The 23,931-nt window shown below is 41.2% G+C and overlaps 1 protein-coding gene across 3 annotated transcripts in view; it reads left to right on the top strand.

Moving 5' to 3' along the window:
- LOC126174877 (ATP-dependent translocase ABCB1-like) overlaps positions 1-23,931 on the top strand; it is a 263,560-nt gene that overhangs the window by 146,660 nt on the left and 92,969 nt on the right. For all 3 annotated transcript variants that reach the window (XM_049921293.1, XM_049921290.1, XM_049921292.1), the window contains one exon: positions 5,924-6,127. In XM_049921293.1, the coding sequence (XP_049777250.1) occupies positions 5,924-6,127 (204 nt within the window). The remainder of the gene's footprint in view (positions 1-5,923; positions 6,128-23,931) is intronic.

A 23,931-nucleotide genomic window follows, 5' to 3' on the forward strand; every position in this document is an offset into this window, starting at 1 on the left:
CACTGTATAAGGAAGTTTGTTTCCAGGCGCCATTTGCTCTTTTGGTATTATCTGCAGTGCGGTTTGTTCATTTTCCCATTTACCGACTCTATTATCTTCCTGTGAACCGTCAAGGATCTTGGTTCTTGCAATAAAGCTATTTCTAGACTTAAGCCTCCGAGCCTGAGTGACGTGCCCATTCAGTGGGTGTCGAGAATCTGTTTCTTTCTTTGTTCTCTCAGTGTCTGCTGCCACCTGCCTTCTGATCTTGGATAGGGCAATTCCAGCAATTAAGTACAAATTACCCGTTGGTGTGGGTCTGAGACAGCCTGTAACAATTCGCATTGTCTCATTTACACTTACATCAACCTGTTTAGCATGTGCAGATGCTTCCCACACTGGCGCTGCATAGTCTGCTGCAGAAACACACAGAGCAAGTGCTGCTGTTCTCAGTACTGATTGTTGAGCTCCCCATTCATAGTTTGTCAGCCTGCGGACGATGTTATTCCTGAAGCAGACTTTAGCCTTGGTGTTTTGGCAATGCTGCTTGAAGGAAAGCGTTCTGTCAAGTACAACCCCGAGGTATTTAGGTGTTGGACAGTGCTTTAGCTTCTTACCTTGCTATGTAACGTCGAGCTCAACTCCAGCATCTCTATTGCGCAGATGGAAAGCACATACTTGGGTTTTGTCAGGGTTTGGCTTGAGGTGATTGGCGTCGTAGTATTGAGCCATTTCTTCAAGCGCTCTAGAGAGATTTCCAGATGTTGCATCAAAATTGGAGCCCTGGACCACCACAGCTGTGTCATCAGCATATACGAACAGTCTTGCATCTTGAGGTATAGGTTGGTCATTAGTGTACACATTATAAAGGTTGGGAGAAAATACACTTCCTTGTGGTAAGCCATTCTTCTGCAGTCGCCATCTACTGTTCTTACCATTTAGGGAGACATAAAATCTTCGATTCTGCTAAGACTACCAATAACCATCACCAACCTACAGTCCCCTCTGAGATGATATAATTTGCGCGATAGCTTTCTGTGGTTTACCGTGTCGTATGCAGCAGTAAGATCTATGAAAGCTGCTCCAGTTATTAATTTTTTTCAGATCCATCTTCTATATGTTGCGTCAGATTAAGTATTTGCCCACAATAAGATCTTCCTGGTCTGAAACCGGCTTGTTCCTTTATGAGCTTTCCATCTATAGTTTCTGCCACCCGGTTGAGAATCATCCGCTCCAGTATCTTACAGAGACGGCACAGAAGTGACACTGGTCTGTAACTTTTGGGGTCCTTTATCTCCTTGCCAGGTTTTAGTAAAGCCACCACTCTCGCCTGCCGCCATAGTTTTGGAATATTCAGCTCTTTAATACAGGTGTTCATCATTTGTAGTAACCATTTTCAAGCTTTGGGCCCAAACTGTTTTATCTGCTCCGTTCTAAGGTCATCAGTTCCAGCGGCCTTATTCAGTTTCATACTCTGAATGGCGTCTTCCAGTTCGGTTGCTGTGAATGAAGCATTGAGTAGTCCGTAATCTTTTTGTTCTTGGGGTATAACTCTTTCCCTTTCTCTTTTCCCTTTGGTTTTCCCATTCTTCAGAAGTTGGCTAGCAATCTGATTTGCTGTTACCCCGTTGTTCTTCTGCTGGTGGTCAGTTGGGTCCCCACTAAAGTTCTTCAGTAATTTCCATGCACGTCTGCTGTTTTGTTTCATGTCAAGATTCTCGACTAGTTTGCACCACCGTGATCTCTTATCCTCAGCAATAGCCCGCATAAGTTCCTCCCCAGCCTCCATCGTATCTTCGCTGAAGGGGTCCTGAGTCAACAGCTTTTGGTACCTGTCAAGTAAGACCTTGCTGCTGCCGGTCAGACCCTGGATGTACTGGGTACGGCAACCCCTTGGGATGTTTTTCCTTGAGATCCCTTTCACAAGATCGATAAATCTACCATACTTATCTGGTCGAGTTAGTCCATTTGTACGGCTTCACTCTTAATTAGTTTAGAAGGATTTTCCACACGTATGGCCGAGGGAAGTTTTATTTTACGCTAGCTAGATAGGTGGACATTGTGGGAGCGTGCAGCGTCACTTCCGTCACACGGTCCACTGTCCTGACACGGACGCGCCAGGTCAGCCCGAATACTTTGCACCTCATAAATAACCATTCTCCTCGATTTTCTTGTACCACCTCACTACACAATTGTAAAGTGATGGTGTCTTGTGAAACTTGCAGCGGAAAACTTTTTGCACATGACAGGATCGAATGGTACTGATGGCCGGAAGTCCCCCCACCTGGAGAAGTTCAGCCGCCAAGTACCAAGTCTTTTCAGTTGAGTTGACGTTACATTGGGTGACCTGCGGGTCCATGACCATGAAATGATTAATAGGGCCACCGGTCTGGTTGAACATAGAAAACGCCACATCAAAACATTTACTGATTAAAAAACAACTTCTTCTCCGGCAGAGCTGTTGAAGACAGTGTGGAGAACTTGCTCATTTATTAACTTTTACAACGTGTCCCACAAAGATTAGTCAATATTCATGAACACGACAGGAACGATCATTTGAAGCACAAAACTTCATACGGACGTATGCCTTGTTCCGAATGGTTTCTGGGATAGAGCGCATTTAATGTACAGCAGAGGGTGTTTACAAATGAATATCGGGGTTTTAACGCTTTATAATATTTATTATATTAAACTTACACTTATGAATGATATGTCAAATGAATGAGCCAACTCAAAGAGTTTTACCAAGAACCTTATAAATTTCCAATGTGAGCACCATTTGTCACATGGCACACATCCTTGATGAAGCTCCAAAGGACAAAATCGCATGGCGTTAGGTCGGGTGAACGTGGAAGCCATGCAAAGCAAGCCCTGTCATTGGGCCCCTTGCGGCCTATGTAGCGCTTGGGTACTTCGCTACTACCGCTGTCTAGCGGATTGCGGTGGAAACATTGCGCTCTGCGCATGCGTACTGGTGCCAAACACAACTGTTTGAGTTGCTCTTTCATTTAACATGTCATTTATAACTGTAAGTTTAATGTAATAAATATTATAAAGCGTTAAAACCGTGATATTCATTTATAAACACAGTGTATTATTATTTTTTGTATTATTCAATATCCACATGCCCAATAGTTAGTAAACATTACAAGATGCGTTTCAGAAAATATTAACTGAAAACCATATTTTAAACACATCCACCTCTAAGCATTATTGTACACTGCTCTTAACAGCCGTTTACGGTTCATAATAAATGTTCGAGAATCCTACCGTCATCTTCAGTGCATTTGCGTACCCTTAGGAGAACCATTGCGTTGCTTGTATGCATGCCTCTGCACATCTAATAAGAACAGTAGCGTCCGTTATGCGGCCAAATGGTTCATCTCGTGTATTCATCTTTCTTTATACACCTCAGACTTCATCAAAACGCATAAGCAGAACAGTAATGGCGTAAGGTCTGGCGGTTTTGGTGGTCAGTTAATTGAACTGCCGCGACGAAACCAGCGAATGCGGTAACTGCGATTCAGATTGTGGCTCATACGGTTGGTAAAATGTGGAGGGGCTCTGTCATGTTGGAATTACATTAAAGTTCGCGTGGCCAAAGGAACGTCCTCAACCTGTTCAACAAACAAAGTTTACAAAAAAGTAAGTAATGCTGTCCCGGTAATTCTGTCCCGCCTCTCTCTCTTCTAAAATGATTCCACCTATCAACATGTTACCGATTTTGCCGTACCATACAATGATGGAAAAAGTAACTTGGAAATTTTCTGCTCTAACCTGTGTATTTTTCTGGGACCATCGATGATTACTAGGTGTGTTATTGATTCCATTCTGTGTAAATGTGGCTTCATCAGTGAACACAATCGATCGAAGCAAATGACGATTGTCACTTAACCAGTGACAAAATTCTAGTCGTGTGGCATTGTCGCCAATGTGAATACTGTGGACACGCTATCTGTGAAACGGGTATAAGATTTCCGCATGTGATGTTCCTGCTCGTGGGGCACCCATACGTACGGAAAGCCACTGTGTGCTGGCAGTAGGACCACATTGCACCATTTCAACAGTGTGTTACAGTTCTTGCTCAGGTTATTGAACTATACCTTTAAAAAGAAAAATAGGAACATGGGAGAAGACCTGTTTTACACAATGTGCTCTCTGGTAAACACTCTACGATCAGGAATTCGACGTGTTGGAAAGCACCGAAGGTGTTCTTCTTCAGTAGCAGGAGAACTACCCTCGCAGAAGCCTTAAACATACACGAAATCTGCATATTCTTCATTAGTGTAGATGAATGGAATTTTAGCCAGCGCATGTACAAACATAGTTCGATTCGTTCTCAGTTCATCGCACTACTTTACTCACAATATGCCATGGACAACTGCGCGTTCAACTGGCTAGTTTAGTGACAGAAAGACATCCAGAGCAAAGAGGTTGAAAGCAATGGGGTAAAACGTCAAAGAGCTAGGGTAGATAAGACACATGTGCGAGCCACTAGTACAAAAACAAATATACCGGGTGATCAAAAAGTCATTATAAATTTGAAAACTGCATAAATCACAGAATAATGTAGATAGAGAGGTTCAAATTGACACACATGCTTAAAATGACATGGGGTTTTATTAGCACCAAACAAAAACAAAAGTTCAAAAAATTTCCGACAGATGGCGCTTCATCTGATCAGAATAGCAATAATTAGCATAAAAAAATAAGACAAAGCAAAGATGATGTTCTTTACAGGAAATGCTCAATATGTCCACCATCATTCCTCAACAACAGCTGTAGTCGAGGAATAATGTTGTGAACAGCACTGAAAAGTATGTCCGGAGTTATGGTGAGGCATTGGCGTCGGATGTTGTCTTTCAGCATCCCTAGAGATGTAGGTCGACCACGATACACTTGCGATTTCAGGTAACCCCAAAGCCAATAATCGCACGGACTGAGGTCTGGGGATCTGGGAGGCCAAGCATGACGAAAGTGGCGGCTGAGCACACGATCATCACCAAACGACGCGCGCAAGAGATCTTTCACGCGTCATTTTGTGAACTTAGTTTTTTTTTGGTTCTAATAAAACCCCATGTCATTCCAAGCATGTGTGTCAATTTTTATCTCTCTATCTACATTATTCCGTGTTTTATTAAGTTTTCAAATTTATACTGACTTTTTGATCACTCGGTACATTAAATACGAAAATGACTGAAGCAGAAGAAATGGATTAAAATTTATGCTGCGCCCAAGACTCGAACCCGGGTCTTCTTGCCCTGGCAGTAGTGACAAAGTAAGGGGAAATAAGCAGAAGATATAATTGTATTTTGTATTGGGGAGGGCACTCAACTTATGGAGTTCGTGCAGCAATGTGAACCGTAGTGCTGTGGATTGCAGTGTAGTGGTTAGCACTTCTGCCTAACAAGCAAGAAGACCTGGGTACGCCGGCCGCTGTGGCCGAGCGGTTCTAGGCGCCCAGTCCGGAACCGCGCTGCTCCTACGGTCGCACGTTCGAATCCTGCCTCGGGCATGGATGTGTGTGATATCCTTAGGTTGGTTAGGTTTAAGTAGTTCTAAGTCTAGGGGACTGATGACCTTAGATGTTAAGTCCCATAGTGCTTAGACCCATTTGAACCATCTTTTTAAACCTGTCTACGAGTCCTCGCAGCAGCGCAAATTTTAATCCACTTTTTCTGCTTCAATCATTATCGCAGATAAAAAAAGGTACTTAAATGTCTCAGGGAAAATATAATTATAAGATATGTTAAATATTTTCTATCTCGGAAACAGTTCGGAATACGGCATACATGCATATGAAGCCTTTTGCGTCGAAAATCATTGCTTTTATACCTCTGAAAGTTGACCGTTCCTCCTGGAACACCTTGTATGTGTAGAGGAGTAGCTGGGATTGACAGAAGTGAATGCATAATAGAAACGGCACCTCAACCTTGCCCTGCAGGTGCAGCTGGACGGGCGCGACCTGAAGACGCTGAACGTGGGCTGGCTGCGCTCGCAGATCGGCGTGGTGGGCCAGGAGCCGGTGCTCTTCCAGACCACCATAGCGGAGAACATCCGCTACGGGTGGGACACCTGCACCATGGAGGACATCGAGGCGGCTGCCAAGATGGCCAACGCTCACGATTTCATCTCCAAGTTGCCGCAGGTAGCCTCGTCGGTTTATTTTCCCTTTAATAATGGGACCTAAACTGCGGTTTCATTCCATTGTTCAATTCTGCCGCTTCTCTAATGACACTGTCGACACTCTCTCCATATAAATATAAACCGTGTGAAGAGGTACAGCAAATATTTTACGATGTGACTAATTCGAATACAACATTTCAAATAACAACTAATATTTTATTGGTTACAGACGTACCGGAAGATAATATGGAGCTAGGACTCTGTGTTAGAAAGGTGGACTGACCGTTTCAGATTGTTATTACAACTAAACATTCACGAGTGATTACAAATTATTAAACCATTAATCACAAGCTTGGTTTTCGGGTACAGCTTCTGTGAATTATATGTCCCAATCCATATATACAAATAACTTAAAGTTAAATAATTCAGGAAAGCTCACAACCAAATAGAATGGTTTCCTTTTAAAATTTTATTCTACTTGAAATTACTTAACCCAAAAACCGTAAAAGTATAATGATCACATCAACAATTAAAATTTACTCGAACCTGCTTCACCAGAAAAACTGTAAAACCATAACTATTATTTTCACTACGCAGTATAACAGGCCCAATTTTCTACTAACGATGAAACAGTAATTAAAGAATTTTTTCTTTGCTATTTATGTCCACGCTTCGTACACCAAGCAATGAAAGCACCTCACTTAATGTCACAATGAGGTAACATACAACCCTTAAGGTTACATTAAATACCAACACTTGACAGAGATTAGTAAATTTCCTTTGACGGCAACTTAGTTGATAACCCATGCAGCCGAGTAGCTTCAGATCTGCTGCGTAGACAACCGCCGTGCAGCACAAAACAGCAAATCACGCCAGACATGTACTACTGGCGGTATTCACTGGAGATGCACGAACGTTACATTATATCAACCATTTCATCACGTAATCTGAAAACAGCCATAATTAGTTCCTGGAAACCAGTATCACTAAGGGCATTACCCGCAGAATTTTACCAAGTTGCGAGAAAATTACAGTACCAACACTGAGAGACTAATCTCCTCCAGATATTTTTTAGAAGCATAGCAGAGTGGTCAGTCACATAGTACCAGAAATTTAACAAATATCTGATACCTCTGGACACAACATTAGCGCAAACGTCGTATGCTAACAGCGTGAGCAAAAGAACTCTTAAATTGAAGGATACAGCTTCAGCATGCTTAAACACGTTTCTTCATACATCTACATTTGAATCTTTGCCACTGTAATGGGAACCTTTAAAATAACTCTAGCCGGCCGGTGTGGCCGTGCGGTTCTAGGCGCTTCAGTCTGGAACCGCGTGACAGCTACGGTCGCAGGTTCGAATCCTGCCTCGGGCATGGATGTGTGTGATGTCCTTAGGTTAGTTAGGTTTAAGTAGTTCTAAGTTCTAGGGGACTGATGACCACAGATGTTAAGTCCCATAGTGCTCAGAGCTACTTGAACCAAAATAACTCCGCTTGTATCAGGCAGAAATACTTCATTCCACATCTTCAGGAGTGGCTTGTGACATACATATAATCAAAAGATTATGGCCAAGTGAGAAACGGCCCGATCTAACATACGAATTACGACTGCTCCTAATAGAGTAAATTGCGTGATGAAATCAAAATCGTTAGTGGCAAAATCTTAACAGAGTACTGATTTGCTATCAATAATATCCACGTTCACCCCGATAGCTGAGTGGGCCGGCACGGTAGATCAGCGTGTTCGGTCAGAGAGCTGGTTGGCCTCGGTAATAAAAAAAATTGAGTGAAAGGATCAACAAACGAACTTGATCGGATGTCATGTGACTTCCTCAACGACCAAACACAACGATCAAAAAAAAAAAAAGTGGTCAGCGTGACGAATTGCCGTTTCATGGGCCCGGGTTCGATTCCCGGCTGAGTCGGGGATTTTCTCCTCTCAGGGACTGGGTGTTGTGTTGCCTTCATCATCATTTCATCCCCATCTGGCGCGCAGGTCGCCCAATGTGACGTCGAATGTAGTAAGACCTGCACCAAGGCGGCCGGACCTGCCCCGTTAGGGGCCTCCTGGCCAATGACGCCAAACGCTCATTTCCATTTCAATAATATCCACAAGAGGCTGCGTAGCTAGAACTGCAGGCACGTATTGTACAGCAGAAATATAGCCTTAACCCTTTGCTGTCCATAGGTCACCCGCCGTACTACTATCGTTCAATATCCAATAGTCTCTGCCTTAGACCACAGTTGCACGATATCTCTATATGCATACCCGATCGTGAAATCTGGAGAAACACTGACCTCTCCCAACTGTCCACAGAGTGCCTTTAGCCAGAAAAATTCGCACGCAATCTGTATTTTGTGCGTGTCCTGGAGGAATCAGGCGTCTCCTCGTGATTATCGGCACTCTGCGCCTCTGGCTCCGGTTTCCCGGTCCAGGATGACGCCAGTGCCAAGCGTCAGACACGACGGCCGTCACTAATATTCCATTTTATGGGACTCAGAGATACAGCTATTTCAATGTAACCCAAAAAATACTCACGGAAGGTGATTATGTTCAAGCTGATATTCGTAAATTCCACCATCGTAAATGTGTGGTGTTGTCACATAGACAGTCAGTTGATTGGTCCTCTTGTGTTTCCCCGTCGTGTTACAGGGCCCCATAAACGAGCTTCCAGCAATATTGGAAGAAGTTGCTTTGGCTTTGTAGCATGGCTTGTTCTTGTAGCATTCTCGTCGTCGTCCTCTCACGCAAACATAATATTCGTCTGAAGATATACCAGCAGAAATGGTTACGTTTCTTGGCTAGACAGATGCATGCATATCCGAAGGAACTTTGCATCGTACTTCTGATAACACAGGCATTGTAATATCGTATTATTCGCCGACATCGGGCAAGCGACTTTCGATTAAAATGTCTCCCCTGTACGGGTATATGCATAATGGATGTACGAATACAGGTCGTAGACACATGGCTGACGACATATGGAAGTTTGGATCTGACCGTGAAGCATGCTCGGCTAGCCTAATTCTAAAGCGACCGCTCGCGATAAGCGGGAAATCCGGTTTCGTGACTGCATTATACAGCTGATGGCTGTCCATATTCGGAGCTGCGAATACGATGCAGTCCCCGGATAATTACTCCTGCACATTTTCTACTGTGGAGACATTTGAAGGGCGAATTGATAGTTTGTATTACGAACAGTGCTGCTCTTACAAAACAACGCCAAGTCGACCTCGAAAGATTTACAAATGGTGTTGTCAAGAGAATTTGAATTTGCACTCGAGGCGAAGGTGGAATTTATCAAATTTAAAACTTATTCATTTGCTGTTGCTAACACCTTCTGTGAAATTTTTTGGGTTACATTCTACCAGCTGTATCTCCGTAATCCGTAAAAAATAGGACACACTTTATGTGTGCCGTTTCATTCACATTAGTCTACACTATCAACTTCTAAAACATTTACATCCAGCGTGCACAGTACTGAAGGCCTCTTTCTAGACGAACTCCATTTCATTGTGGTGTGTACTTATTCTACAAGTTCTTTCTGACTTAACTTCTAACTGCGTCCCTTGCTACAACAAGGCCCTTCTTACTGTATGAACACAGGGCTGCTACATTTCTCATTGATCAAAGACGACGTGACGTTACCTTTTATGGCCCTTGATTTTCCTAATCCTGTAACTCCTGTAAAATAATACAGTCATTGCAGCATTCTACACAAGCAGCGCGGTTCTGGACGACGCTAGTGGAAAATGAAAAATTAACACCTCCACTGACGTGACTCAAAGCTACATCCCAATTTCGTTTTTTTATTTTTTTAAACGAAAACAATAAAAAGTTATGTTTCGGAAGTATAAAAAATTTGATTTGTAATGTTATACACCATTTATATTTTACTCCTAGAAAATATAATTAAAAGTTATTATAAAAAGTTATTTTAGAACTTCTTACAGATAGCAAATTTGCAAAGTATTTACTAAAATCGGGCCCCTCAAAATACCACTAGTAAAATTAGAAAATCGTATCAAATTAGAGAAACCCTAGACTGCTTTCAAAGTAGAAGTATAATATAACTATTACAGGTTTTAGTTTTTAAAAAAGATATAGAAACTATGAAAAAACATGCAGAAAATGAATATCAGAATTAAATCGTTTAGCGACTAAAATTTCAAATGTATACTACCATTTCAGTCCCAGCAAAATACACATGTGACCACAACATGCACATAACGCACATGACCCAAAGTTCCCCTTTAGAATCCACCGAAAATTTACCGACACAAAATATATACCAAGCATCTTCGTCCTTGAGTGAAGAAATTCCCAGGAGAAGCTCCAATTTAGAAATTTCAAAGGACACTATTTTTCCATCATCAGTCGTTAATTCTTCATCATTTTACACAAAACTCAGACTTTTTTCACGGGCTCCCATCTGTTTTTACACTGCTTACTAATACAGTGTCCACAAATGCAGGCAACTTTAAACATGTAAAAATAAGGTCTCCTGTTTCAGCAACTGAAGAGGGTGCAGTTATTGCGAGTAAAGCCTACATTTATTAACTCCATACTATTTTAACTAAAAATATAAATGAGAAGGTTTAATCACAAACGTTAACCTTAAACTTGTTCAAGAGTGTATATGGGGCGAAATGCTTACCTGTGATTGTCAATGAGAAATAATGAAAAATTTAGCACAATGTAAGAACTTTTTCATTTTCAAAACAAATAATTGTGAACTACTAAGCAATAAGTGAATCGGGCGACGTGTGCGCTCCGCAACAGAGTCGTACAAGCTATTTGCGTGTGGTCCCACTAGATTTGAGGAGAATGTAGAACCAGGAGCCAGGATAACCGGGATCCGCTATTGGTGTAGGGCATCGGGGGGGGGGGGGGGGGGGGGCGGAGTTCATTTTAGGGCACGGCCCCTACCGTATAGATTGCAAACGTTTAAAGAACGTCATTATCACTAAGATAGGCTGATGCTTGGGAAAATAATTATTGGCTACGAGTTTCGATTACATATATCATCATTAGGTGCTTAAAAGTAGTACCAACCTACATCAGCCCAAAAGGCGTTGGTCACAAGTGTGAAACGATGGTACTTAAGAAAGCATGATAATTTATAGAAAACTGCATCATTAAAGCTATGGTGGCACATAATTTTATGTCAGTGGATAAGAATTTAAAAGATCCAGTCATATTATATTTCAATATTGACTTCATAATACTATTTATAATAAGTACAATGGCTAGACACTGCAATGGAAGATATTAAGTTTCCTTTTTTATGCCACTTACAGTGGAGTCTTTTGTGCGATGCAGAATTGTAAACAACAATCTTCAATTATACGTAGTGTTAAATGTATACGTAATTGTAGGAAGAAGATAAATTGCAGATTGTCTGCTGTATCCTACGGGCACGTCCACAATTGGCACGTGGAAGATACGAGAGGAACAATGAGCCAGAAAAAATACTGTTATTATGTTGACACTTCATAAAGTCATCTTTTAAATCGTCTGAGGCTTTAAGTTGTCCAGATTACACGGGATACATCAGCTCGTCCCTGCCTGCCCTCAACCACACACTTCGAAATCCCAACATCATGCCCAGCTGGCGGCCTCTTACCTCCACGATAAAAGTGAGACGGCTTAAAATAATCCCTGGATAAAAGCAGATCAGATAAGAGGAGTAAGCGTTTATGACGGCGGTATACTTTTGTGGCGTGCGGAACAACTTGCCGGTACCTACTGAGTCTCTCCATGCATGTTTACAAAAAACAGACGTGTGACCTAACGGCACAAATAACGCGTGTGAAACCTTCGAAGTAGATAACGAGATGCTGCTAGGGATAAAAGAATTTGAAACATTTCATTACAACGTACAAAAGCCCCACATCAGTTAACAATATTAATGGAAATCATATTTCGACACACAATATTTACATCCTATTGTACCAAAATGAAATCGCTGTCAGTCCTATTTATACCAATTTATTACCGTGACATAAATCGAAGGCTAACAAGTTATTGCACATATCTTCGTTGTATCTTCAGGCGGCGATATTCCTTCATTTCGACAAGACGATCTTTATCATGTAGCTGATAAATTAATATATTATTATAACCGTAACGAAACAAAAGTGTTACGTTTCAGTGAAAGGAACGAAGGAAGATTAGATTTAACATTCCGTCGACGACTAATTTCAGAAATTTAGATGGTGATTATTTTTTGAGCTTACATTTTCGTTAGTTACTACACTCAGAGATGCAGCAGTTTCTGCATCAGTTATTAAATCATCGCCATGTTCTAGACGTAAAGTTGGTGTTATCCAGTTTTGGATCCGGAAATATAAAGAACAGTATCAGATTTCTGTGAGATGACAGTGGTGTCATGGGGGATGGAGTACCCAAAATTTATAACACAGTTTAGCACCTTAGTCCACAGCACTTTAATGGACGGTGTATGCTTATGTGAAGATGCACACGATAAACTTCACAGCATGTAACGGGTGGCAGTTTTATTGCCATTCAATACGGCGTACAATCACGAGCTAAAGCATTATGACCACTGTCCTCTGTAAGATTTATTGACGCTTGTCTGCGGTGCGGGAACGTGACGCGACAAGGGAAATACGTAAGAGACGTATCATTTTCGTGAAGATATGGGCCGAAAATGGGGAAATAAGTGGACATCAGTGACTTTGTCAAGGGGCAGACTGTCATGGCCCTGTCGGCTAACAGCTTGACAGAAACGGCGAATCTAGTCAGCTCTTTGCGTACTACTATCGTGATATCTATGGAAAGCGGCTGAAGGACACAACAAGGTGTTGTTGGACTTCGAACGCCTCATCTCACAACGTGGAGGACGGTAGCTCGCTCTTGGTATCAGGATAGACGACCATCTGTGGCAGATCTCATGACAGTGTACAACAATGGAACAGTCACAAGTGTTCGAAGCCCACTGTTCAGCGTACACGGTTGAGCATTGGGGTCCACAGCAGACGACCGCTACGTCTACTCATGTTGCCCCAACGAAGTCATCAGTTACAACTGCAGTGGGCACAGAATCGTCGAGACTGGACCGCGGATCAGTGCAAACGTGTCGCCCGCTCGGATGAAGCACGTTTCTTGGAAGTCTCCTCGGGTTTGCTGCTGGATCCTAAAATCAGCTCGATTCAGCTGTCCATCTTCAGGGGAACGCCGCTGCTGCTGCTGAAAACTGATGCCAAGGCTGCAAATTGCCGTCCTATACGGGCTTCCGTGCCGTACGTGGCGCATGCTCCGCTCATCACAGTTGCTGTCCTCTTAGACTGGGCAGAACACTGGCGGCAACGATATATCGTACACTCGGACTGGCTGCACTCAAGGTCGTTCTGTTTTGATGCAAGATAGTTCACGGTTTTAAGCCCTCCTAAGAGGGAAGTAGTTGTCTCCGTTGCCAACGGCCTTGCCGCAGTGGTAACTCCGGTTCCCGTCAGTTCACCGAAGTTAAACGCTGTCGGGCTGGGCTAGCACTTGTATGGGTGCCATCCGTTCTGTCGAGCGCTGTTGGCAAGTGGGGTGCACTCAGACCTTCTGAGGCGAACTGAGGAGCTACTTGATTGAGAAGTAGCGGCTCCGGTCTCGGAAACTGACGTACGGCCGGGAGAGCGGTGTGCTAACCACATGCCCCTCCATATCCGCATCCAATGACGAATGTGGGCTGAGGATGACACGGCGGCCGGTCGGTACCGTTGGGCCTTCATGGCCGATCAGGAGGAGTTTAGTTTAGTTTAGTAATTGTCTCTGTTAATCAAATTGTCTGTCAACCTAACTACAAGTGCCTCTTTATAAATACTATTCCAAGAACCAGAAGTGATGGCAGCTATCACAGTCTCGGCAAATTTCATTCAATGTCTCTCGTTTAAGCAATGTTCTGCTACCGCCGATTTCCGACACAGACAGTTTAACCCAAGAACTTATACATATGCTAGTTGTTTTTAAGGAAAATGGATATTCTGAGAAGCAGATTAGTCGGGCTATGAGCTTGGACCATCGCCGGGGATGCATAAAGAGGAGCATAGATATGTGATCTTTATTCCTTATGCTGGGGGCATGCCGTTTAAAAGTGGAAGAATTTTAACATTAAGAGTGCATTCCGACCACCTTCCAAGATTAGAGCACTAAGCGGCTCTGTGAAACATGATTTGCGACTTAGGAAGCCTGTCATATATAATATGCCTTATCAGTAGGGGAAGGCTTACATCGGCCGTTCGATTTGCGTAGTTCAGGAGAGGTGCGCGGAACTTCGCCTCATACGAGATTACAACACCCGGAAAAATCGGCGGTAGCAGAACATTGCTTAAACGAGGGACGGGGGATTAAATTTGACGAGACTGTGATAGTTGCCTACACACCCGGTTTTTGGAACATTGTTTATAAAGAGGCATCTGAAATTAGGTTACCAGACAATTTATTAATAGAGAGAATGGCTTTCCTCTCAGCAGGACGTAGAATCCTGTACGATTCCGCTTCAAAACAGAACGTTCTTCAATGCAGCCCGTCAGAGTGCTCGAGAAAAAGTGTTTCAGTGTGATATATCGTTGCCGCCGCTGATCTGCTAAGGACGGTTCCACCTCCTAACTCTTGGCGGGGCAGCCAATGTGATGCGTGCCGAGTGCACCATGTACGTTACGGAGGCTATATAGGACGACGATTTGCAACGTTGACATCAGTTTTAAGCTGGACTCAGCGTTAGCAGCATTCTCCTGAATATGGCTGACAGATGGATCGTAGAAATATTGAATCAAGTTGATTTTATGATCCGGCAGCAAACACGAGGAGCCTGTCGAGACCCATTGTGCAGGAAAAGTTTACGAAGTCATATCACGTTTCTTGTTACACCAGGTCGATATTCATTCCGCAATCTCCGTCATCCAGGGGAACAGCTGCTCAAAACATGCATAGGGCCACAGATGCAGGACGGTGGGGGCAGCATAATGTCATAGGTGACATTCGCGTGAGCTTCCAAGGCACCTGTGGTAGTAATCGAAGGCACCTTGAAAGCTGTGTACCAGGTGGACTTAATCTTGGACCACCTGGAAGGGGCAGTCAGGGCCCGCTCACGTGTTGCCAAGTTAGTTTCGAATACGCTGCAGAAGTTTCCTGGGAAGCCCATACACGTCCTCCGTACCGTCCCGATCTCTCCCCACGTGGTTTCCATATTTTTGGAGCCCAGAATGAAACCGTACGTAGGCGTCGATTTGCTTCGGACGAATTTCCACTCCCTTATTCATCTATGTTTTATCGAAAATTGCGTATCTGATGTTCAAGAAAGGAGCCTATGGGATCGATGTATTGTGTGGGAACATTTATTTAAAATCCATTCTTTTTCATGTTTTCTGTAATAGTTTTGGAATACATTTTCTTTGATTGTAAGAAAATAGATTCCATTCTTTTCTCTCGATTGCAATTGGCACATATTTCTCATTTTGTAGTATTTTCTTACAAAAATCTATCATAACATTTCACTATCCATTAATATGAAAACTGTTATTTTTCACAAAAACCAGTAAGGATCTAGATATTAATCCTATCACAATATGTCGTTGGTGCCTTTCGCTAAAGAGTTGTGCAATCTCTCTTTAGCCTTCTTGTAACACAGTCTTAGGTTAGCTTTGAAAGAGAGCAGTGTTGGTTTGGAACTGGAGCGGAACAGTCTTCTCTTTGTTTTAGAATAGGGGTTGCATTTTTCGTCTGAATGCTGAGAACTAAGGGTGTATAATATACGTCAGTTTTACTTAATTTAGTGACTATTAACGGAATATGGACCTCGTCAAACTGCAAAGAGCGTTTATTAAGCGAAGTTCATAAAGCTGAAAACGTGAAGTTGTGTGTTTGAATGTTGGAACTGGAAACAACCGTCATGCATTTACGCCTCGAATTGGTGTCTTCAGTGAAATTTAAAAAACTCACACCTAAAAACCATTCCCTAGGAAACATCAAGACGACGAGCTGAGGCATAAATAGATTACTTCTACAGATAAAAATAAGAATTAAAAGTCTTTTTTAGTAAATGCAACGACAGTTTCCGAACTGGTAACGTCCACTGCTGTTTCCTGTTACACTATTCTTAGTATTTACAAATCAGTTTGTCCTGGTAAATAACTGCAACTATATCGTTTAAATTTTCATAATAAAGTCTTGTTGATAGAACTGAGGGAACTATAGTATTACAGTAGACAATAGCAAACATTTTTCCATGAAAGTATTGACAGTTGGATAAATGTGATAACAGTTCTGAATATTACTTTTGAAATAATAAACAGTTTACTCACTTTTTTCATCTATCTCGTTTTCACTTGACTACCACTTATACATCACGTCATGGTTGATTTCTTCCTCGACGACGACGACGACGACGACGACGACGACGACGCCTTCTGGAATGACAATTGTCCTTGTCTCGAGATCGGAATCATGCAGCAGTGGTTTGAAAAGCACGATAGTGAACTCATCTCGATCTCTTGACCACCAAATTCGGCTGATCTGGATCAGAAAGGGCATATCTGGGACACTATCGGTGGCCACCCCGTTCAAACACCAGCCGTTAATTTACGGGAACTGTCTGACCTGTGCGTAGACATCTGTTATGTCCAGAAACCTACCAAGGACTTATCCAATATATGTCACGCAGAATCGCTGCAGTTTGGCGCTCTAAAGGTGGACCAACATGGTATTAAGAAGATGCTCATAATGCTTTGGCTCGCCAGTATATGCTGTATATACAGGGTGAAGCGAAATTCGTGCACACATGCCAGCGATAAAAAAAGTATCTCACAAAGTTTCGGCCAGCGAGTACATCGGGCAGAAAAAGGACGTTAAAATGTGGTAATCTGGCAACACTGTAATCACATGTATGGTAGCTGCCTCTGTCAGCACATATCACTTGTGCTGTGCAGGTGGTGCAGTGGGTAGAGCTTTGGGTTAGCATACAGGAGGTCGAAGGTTCGGTCTTGAGTTGCGGCCCTTTTTTTCTTTTTATTTGCTAATTTCATTCTGACATTTGTAATATACACCGTTTCTTAGGTCTCATGTATCCTAAATTTACAACATTTTGTAACGCTGAGCATAATAAATACGTGCTTAGACAACTAAGAAATAGACAGTAGAAACAAATGACGTGTCGTAGGGCAGAATAACTACAAAAACAATATCAATTTCGAAATGCTAAAGGTGATAACACAATACAGTAACACAACATCTACTTGTCATTTATACTACATGTAATATGAGCGCTCAGATGCCGCACATTAGCAACCAGTGACAATAATAAGGTCTAATTTAATGCCCGCATGAGCACCACAACAGAATACGTTGTCCTCAGAACAACAGATGCTCAAAGCGACCTCCCTGCACGTCAAAACACTGCGTAATCCTCAGGATCATACAGCTCTGAACCCCTTGCAGTAAAGCTGTGCCCACAGTAACAAGAGCAGCAGGAACTCGAGCTACCAATTTTTTCACATTCGTCAGAGAAGTAGAGTACACCTGTTTCTTCAGGTGTCCCCAGGTTTTTTATGTCAGGCTAACGTGGTGGCTATACAACTGGACCTCCACGTCCGAGCCATTTCCCTGGGAGTGTTCTGCCCAAATACTGTTGCACATTAATTCCTGAGTGTGGAGGTGCACCATCATGTTCGAACCATATCCTCTGCCGAATATATAGTGGAACTTTTTCCAGCGAGTGGAAAGGGATATGCAATTTTGTCATATGATGACATGATGGAGACCGTGGCTGTTGTTTGAAGACAAATGTTGATGGTGTTAGGACAGCAACCAGCCACAAATTTACTTTCAGTTCCTTTATTCAAATAGTACCGATATCGGTTTCGAATCGTCATTCATCCTCAGACGGTTTACACGCTTTCTTTATGCCATGTGGTGTGTTTTTTACAGATTAATTGTCCTAAAATATAAATAATACATAATTATAAACACGCCACACGCGGATGGTTGCGTTACAGATTTTCGTTGCATGTGACTTACGTGAAACTTCGGTTTGGAGTGTTTGTTTCCATAACATTCGTCCAACAGATGTAAATGCATTCCCACTGCATTCTTATTGTTGCACACGTAAATTGATCTCACTGAACACTTTAGATTTGTCACTGAGAAGATTTCTACCAAGCACCACATGTTTTGATACATACAAAGAGCTTACAAACATGTGAGTATCACAGATGCTATGATATATCGTAACATTTGACGATGATGTCCTATGTTTGGAAAGGATCATATATTGTCCCATTCGCCCGAGTGTTCACTCAAGAAACAGCCCTGCATACTTCATAAGCCGTAAATTAAATGACCTCATTACCAAATACTATACATTTGAAAATAACTACATCATACATACATAACACACATGAACTCATAAGCTTAATTATAGACATCCACATCCCACCAACAACTAAATTAGCATCACTAGACATAGTCAACCTGTACACGAACATCCCTGTCAAAGCAACTATAAACATTATAAGAAACAATCTGCTTAAATATAAGAAAATTAGTGTTGCAGAGATCTGTGAACTCATAGAAATACTTTCACTTATTCTAGAGCATAATTAGCTTCAACAACAAACTGTACCAACAACATAATGGCTTGGCAATGGGAAGTAGCTTAGCTGGGATATTGGCTGACATTTTCATCAGCCATATAGAACAAAAAAATTTCTCAACCAATCAGCGCATCTCAAACAAAATAATCTACTACAGACGATATGTTGATGATACAATCTTGCTTTTGATGGTACAAGCAATGAAATAGATACATTAGCAGCAGATCTAAGCAAAATGCACAAAAATATTAAATTCATAGTTGAACATGAAACTAATAAAAGCATTAACTTTCTTGACCTGAAAATTTGTAATGATAACAATAAACATCAATTTAGTATTTACAGAAAACCTGCAACCACAGATGTCAGTATTGGCAACTCTTGCCATCCCCGCCAACAAAAAATGGCGTATTTCAGAACGATGCTACACCGAATTAAAAAAGTACCAATGAGTGACACAGACCAACAAAATGAAATCAATATAATTAAAACAGCTGCTCATAATAATGGATATAAACCCACAATAATAGAAAAACTCCACAACAAAATGCAGAGAAAAACCACAGATCCACTTCACAGCAGTCACTTCAAGCCAAATCAGTGTGCCACTGAAGCCAAACCTAAATATGCTACTCTCCCATATATAGGCCCACTTTCATACCAAATAGCAAACTTATTTAAAAAGGGGAAAACTATCACAATCAGCTTTTCCACAAATAATAAATCACAACAAAAAGTAATCCATGTTGTAAATACCTCCAAGAGTCCCTGCTGTAAATCAGGAATACACAAACTCAAATGTGATATATGCCCAAAATTCTACATTGGAAAGACAGGCAGAAGTTTTGAAATTAGATACAAAGAACATATTGATGCTTTAAGTCTTGGTAACTTGAACAAATCAGCATTTGCAGCCCATATTGCTGAAGAAAACCATTCAGTGGGAAACATTGAGGACAACTTAAAAATTCGACATCTAGCAGAAAAAGGAGCCACTATGAATATATTAGAAGAATTAGAAATACACGCACACAAAAACAGCACCCCAGACTATATGCTTAACGAACAAACAGAGTTAGCTAACACCTCTTTCCTGAAAAATTTCCAAAAATTACTTTCCAGCCTCCAAAGCAAATAATATTAGTACACCTACCTGCAGATCAAGTAGCAAATCTATATGTTACTATAATTCTCATGATGCTAAATGTAATTAAAAAACATACTATTTTACCTATGCAGTTCTATATATATACTAAAAATAAAACTTTATAATTAATTTAACAGTATCAAAAATTCAATGTCTCTGTACTAGTGTAAAAGGCATTACAGTTGCGTAAATGAATATATGATCCTTTTCAAACATAGGACATCATCGTCAAATGTTACGATGTATCATAGCATCTCTGATACTCATATGTTTGTAAGCTCTTTGTATGTATCAAAACTGTGGTGCGTGGTAGAAATCTTCTCAGTGACAAGTCTAAAGTGTTCAGTGAGATCAATTTACGTGTGCAACAATAAGAATGCAGTGGGAATGTATTTACATCTGTTGGACGAATGTTATGGAAACAAACACTCCAAACCGACGTTTCACGTAAGTCACATGCAACGAAAATCTGTAACGCAACCATCTGTGTGTGGCGTGTTTATAATTATGTATTATTTATATTTTAGGACAATTAATCTGTAAAAAACACACCACATGTCAAAAGAAAGCGTGTAAACCGTCTGAGGATGAATCACAACGATTCGAAACCGGTAACGGTACCCTTTGAATAAAGGAACTGAAAGGGATACTTTCAAAGCTGACCAATCTTCCATTTCTACAGTTGACGTATGGAAGCGCAAATGTTTTCTAGAGGATCCGCTGCAATCGCTGTTGACTATTAAGATGCCAGACACCATACCAACTGGACTACATTTACCAAACAAAAAACATTTGCTTCAACCGAGGATCAAACCATCGACCTCTTCCACGCTAACCCAAAACTGTATCCACGGCATCAACCGTACGGCACAAAGAATACGTGCTGACAGAGGCAGCTACCATACATGTGGTTACAGTGTTGCCAGATTGCCACTCTTTAAGTCCTTTTTCTGCTGGATGCACTCGCCGGACGAATTTTTGTGAAAGACATTTTTTTTTATCGCTGGCATGTGAGGAGTCGCGCTTCGAAGCCCGAGTGCGTGGATTTCGCTTCACACTATATATACACTGGGTGAAGCGAAATTCACGCACTCGGGCTTTGCACATATATGCAGGGACTGGAGGTCTCACCACATAATCGTGGTTGTATAACGAAGTGAAGTATCGTGCTAACATGTGAAAGGACGTTTATTTTGTCAAACAGACAATGACGGTAATTGTGCAATCAAATCCAAGCAGCGCGATAGCGGGATCGCCGACAGTGTTAAACATTGATTTCTAACAAGATTAACTGTAACCATTCGCAATATTTCATTACAGTTCAGTATTATTTGATGTCTGTAATTGCAACACTACATGAAAAGCGCCTGTTTCACTAAAAATGCTTAAGATCAGAAAACGATGTGTAATATTTCAGCTGATATCTTATTTTATCCATCAAAATTAGTTTGTGAAAGCCTGCGATTCTGAAAACAAAGGGTTTGTTTATAAATAACTTTTCTGCTACCAGTCAAGATTTTCTTTTATTTGTATTTTGCACGAAGCGTTTCGGGAAATGATTCCCATTTTCAAGTACATTTTTCTCTGTGTAGAATATCATTTCCATATAATATTTTTGACATGTGAGTTACGCTGTGTTCTGTTGACTTTAAATATTGTTATGGTGCTTTTGCGCAGAGTCTCAAACATGTTAGACATCACACACAATTTTCTGTGCACAATGTACATCTAGAATAACTTACGCCGTACATGTAAGTTATTCACCATGTACAATGTGCAAGAAAACTATGTGTGAAGCTGAAGGGTGTGAGATTCTGCACAAGAGGACTGTAATAAAACTTAAAGTCAACAGAACAAAACAGAACCTGCCACATCAAAAACATTACGTTAAAATGACGTTGTACACAGAGAAAAACGCACTTGGAGTAATTTCCCTAAGCCTACCATGTAAAATATAAGTAAAAAAATCATGACTGGTAGCAGGAAAGTTATTTATAAACAAACTCGTCAGCTGATGTCTTTCAGCAAGTACAAAAACTAAATCTGAAAACAAGTTTAAAAAATTTAATTTGGATCAATTCTTACACATCACAGAAGAGTTTCTGTTTCAAAATTTGATGTTTAAAATGTGCAAAAGGATTGCATACCTATGTTTGTTATAACCAAATTTGAAAGCAATATAAAAAAAATTTCTGGACCAATTCTTATACACCTTACATCAGTTTCACATTTGAAATTTGATACTTTAGAAGTGCAGAAGGATTGCATGCCTATATTTGCTGTAAATTCTATTGTAAATAAGACACTCTTCGTAATTTTTTTCTTGTTTACTTAACTTGAACCATAAATCGCAGGCATACTTTATTTTATAAACAGTAATCGAAGATGGCGCTTTGAGAACATTGTTCACCAACATGACGCAAATATTTTCCACTCTCCTTGACTAAAAGCGAGGGTTTTTTTCCATAAGGAACAATACTCTACATGTAGGCACTTTTCAAATATTTTTCTCTATGACAGTCAATGTGACAGTATTCGGATAGCTTTGTTAGCTTCACTCAGATTTGTTATCGTAACGATTTGACAGCAGCTTATCAGCTGTCTATGAGAGCGAAATGTTAGCGTTACATTTATTTCCAGTTTCTCAGGTCTTACCTTTGAGTATCCGACATGATGAAGACACACTCTCAATACACACAACTTTATAATTTATACATTTAAAGCAGACCACCTTTCTTTCCAGTATCGTACTGAGGATATTCGTGCTAAACGAACATAATGAAATTTAGCTGAATGAACCTGAATTACACCAATATAATTTCGAATGTTGTTCAAAGATATTTACAAAATATTTTGGTAGATATGACCTGTGGTCATTGGTGTCTCGTTACAGAGTAGTAATGCAGTTACGATTCGTTCATTTACCATTACTTCTATGAAAATATCTTCACAACAGTGTGAACGCCAATACAAAGCAATAACCAACACATACAACACAAAACACTAACTATATAACAACCACAATGAAAAAGTAGCAATGTATTGATGCAGTGCTATCGCTGGTTCCTGTTAGATCCTCAAAGTCAAGCGTTATTGGGCTTGCCTAAAACTTCTGTCCCAGTCTATCAAGCGCTGTTGGCAAACACGGTGCACTCAGCCCTTGTGAGCCCAATTGAGGAGCTACTTGATTGAGAAGTAGCGGCTTTGGTCACGAAGACTGACAACGGCCAAGAGAGCGGTGTGCAGACCACATACCCCTCCATATTCGCATCCAGTGGCATTCTGTACCTCATACTGTTTACGTGTTGTTCTTCAGTAATATTCCATAATGGACCATTATGTAGCTTGTTGGCCTCCATGCCCTACCAAGATAGAATCATGAGCCTGCCTCAACACTTGAAAGTGTAAACGTGCTGGCACGACTATACGCTGACCACAGTTTGGTTGTTTGTGTATACTCTGTCACCAGCAATGACATGAGCTTACATCGTGAATTTCTGACAATCTCGGTTAGCAGCCTGAACCCTCCAACAATTGTCAGGCAGATAAACAAATACATTCCAATCTTGTATGTTGTGACTCAGCCCACCTGCATTTCTATGAGTTCCCCCCCCCCCCCCCCCCGCGGACAATGTGTAACTTCGAAATAATAGAACTCACTTAACTGTAAAGGCCACTGATTCAAGCTGTTAGTCGTATCAAGCCATTTTAGTGCTCTGTAGTCCGCACATCCATGCATATTCCAAAAGTCGATGTGCATATATATGTACATACATTTGTATGTATGTATTGATGCATGTAGGCTTCCTCATCTCCTTCTAAGCTACTGGACCAATTCCAGCCAAATTTGGTACACATATCATTCAATACATGTAGGTCACCACTGTGGGGGTAAGAACCATCTGCCTGGCAGACGAGTGGGTGTGGGGGTGAAAAAGCAATGTATCCCATAACACGATAATACTCATACTTTAGTCATCCAGTATTTGAGAAAGAGAGCACTTAGAAACTTGTAACAAACCTTACACATAATTTCAAACACAATGAAATTTTCGTCATGACGGTTCCCACAAA

This window comes from Schistocerca cancellata, chromosome 3 (assembly GCF_023864275.1).
Source record: "Schistocerca cancellata isolate TAMUIC-IGC-003103 chromosome 3, iqSchCanc2.1, whole genome shotgun sequence".
NCBI classification, from domain to species: domain Eukaryota; kingdom Metazoa; phylum Arthropoda; class Insecta; order Orthoptera; family Acrididae; genus Schistocerca; species Schistocerca cancellata.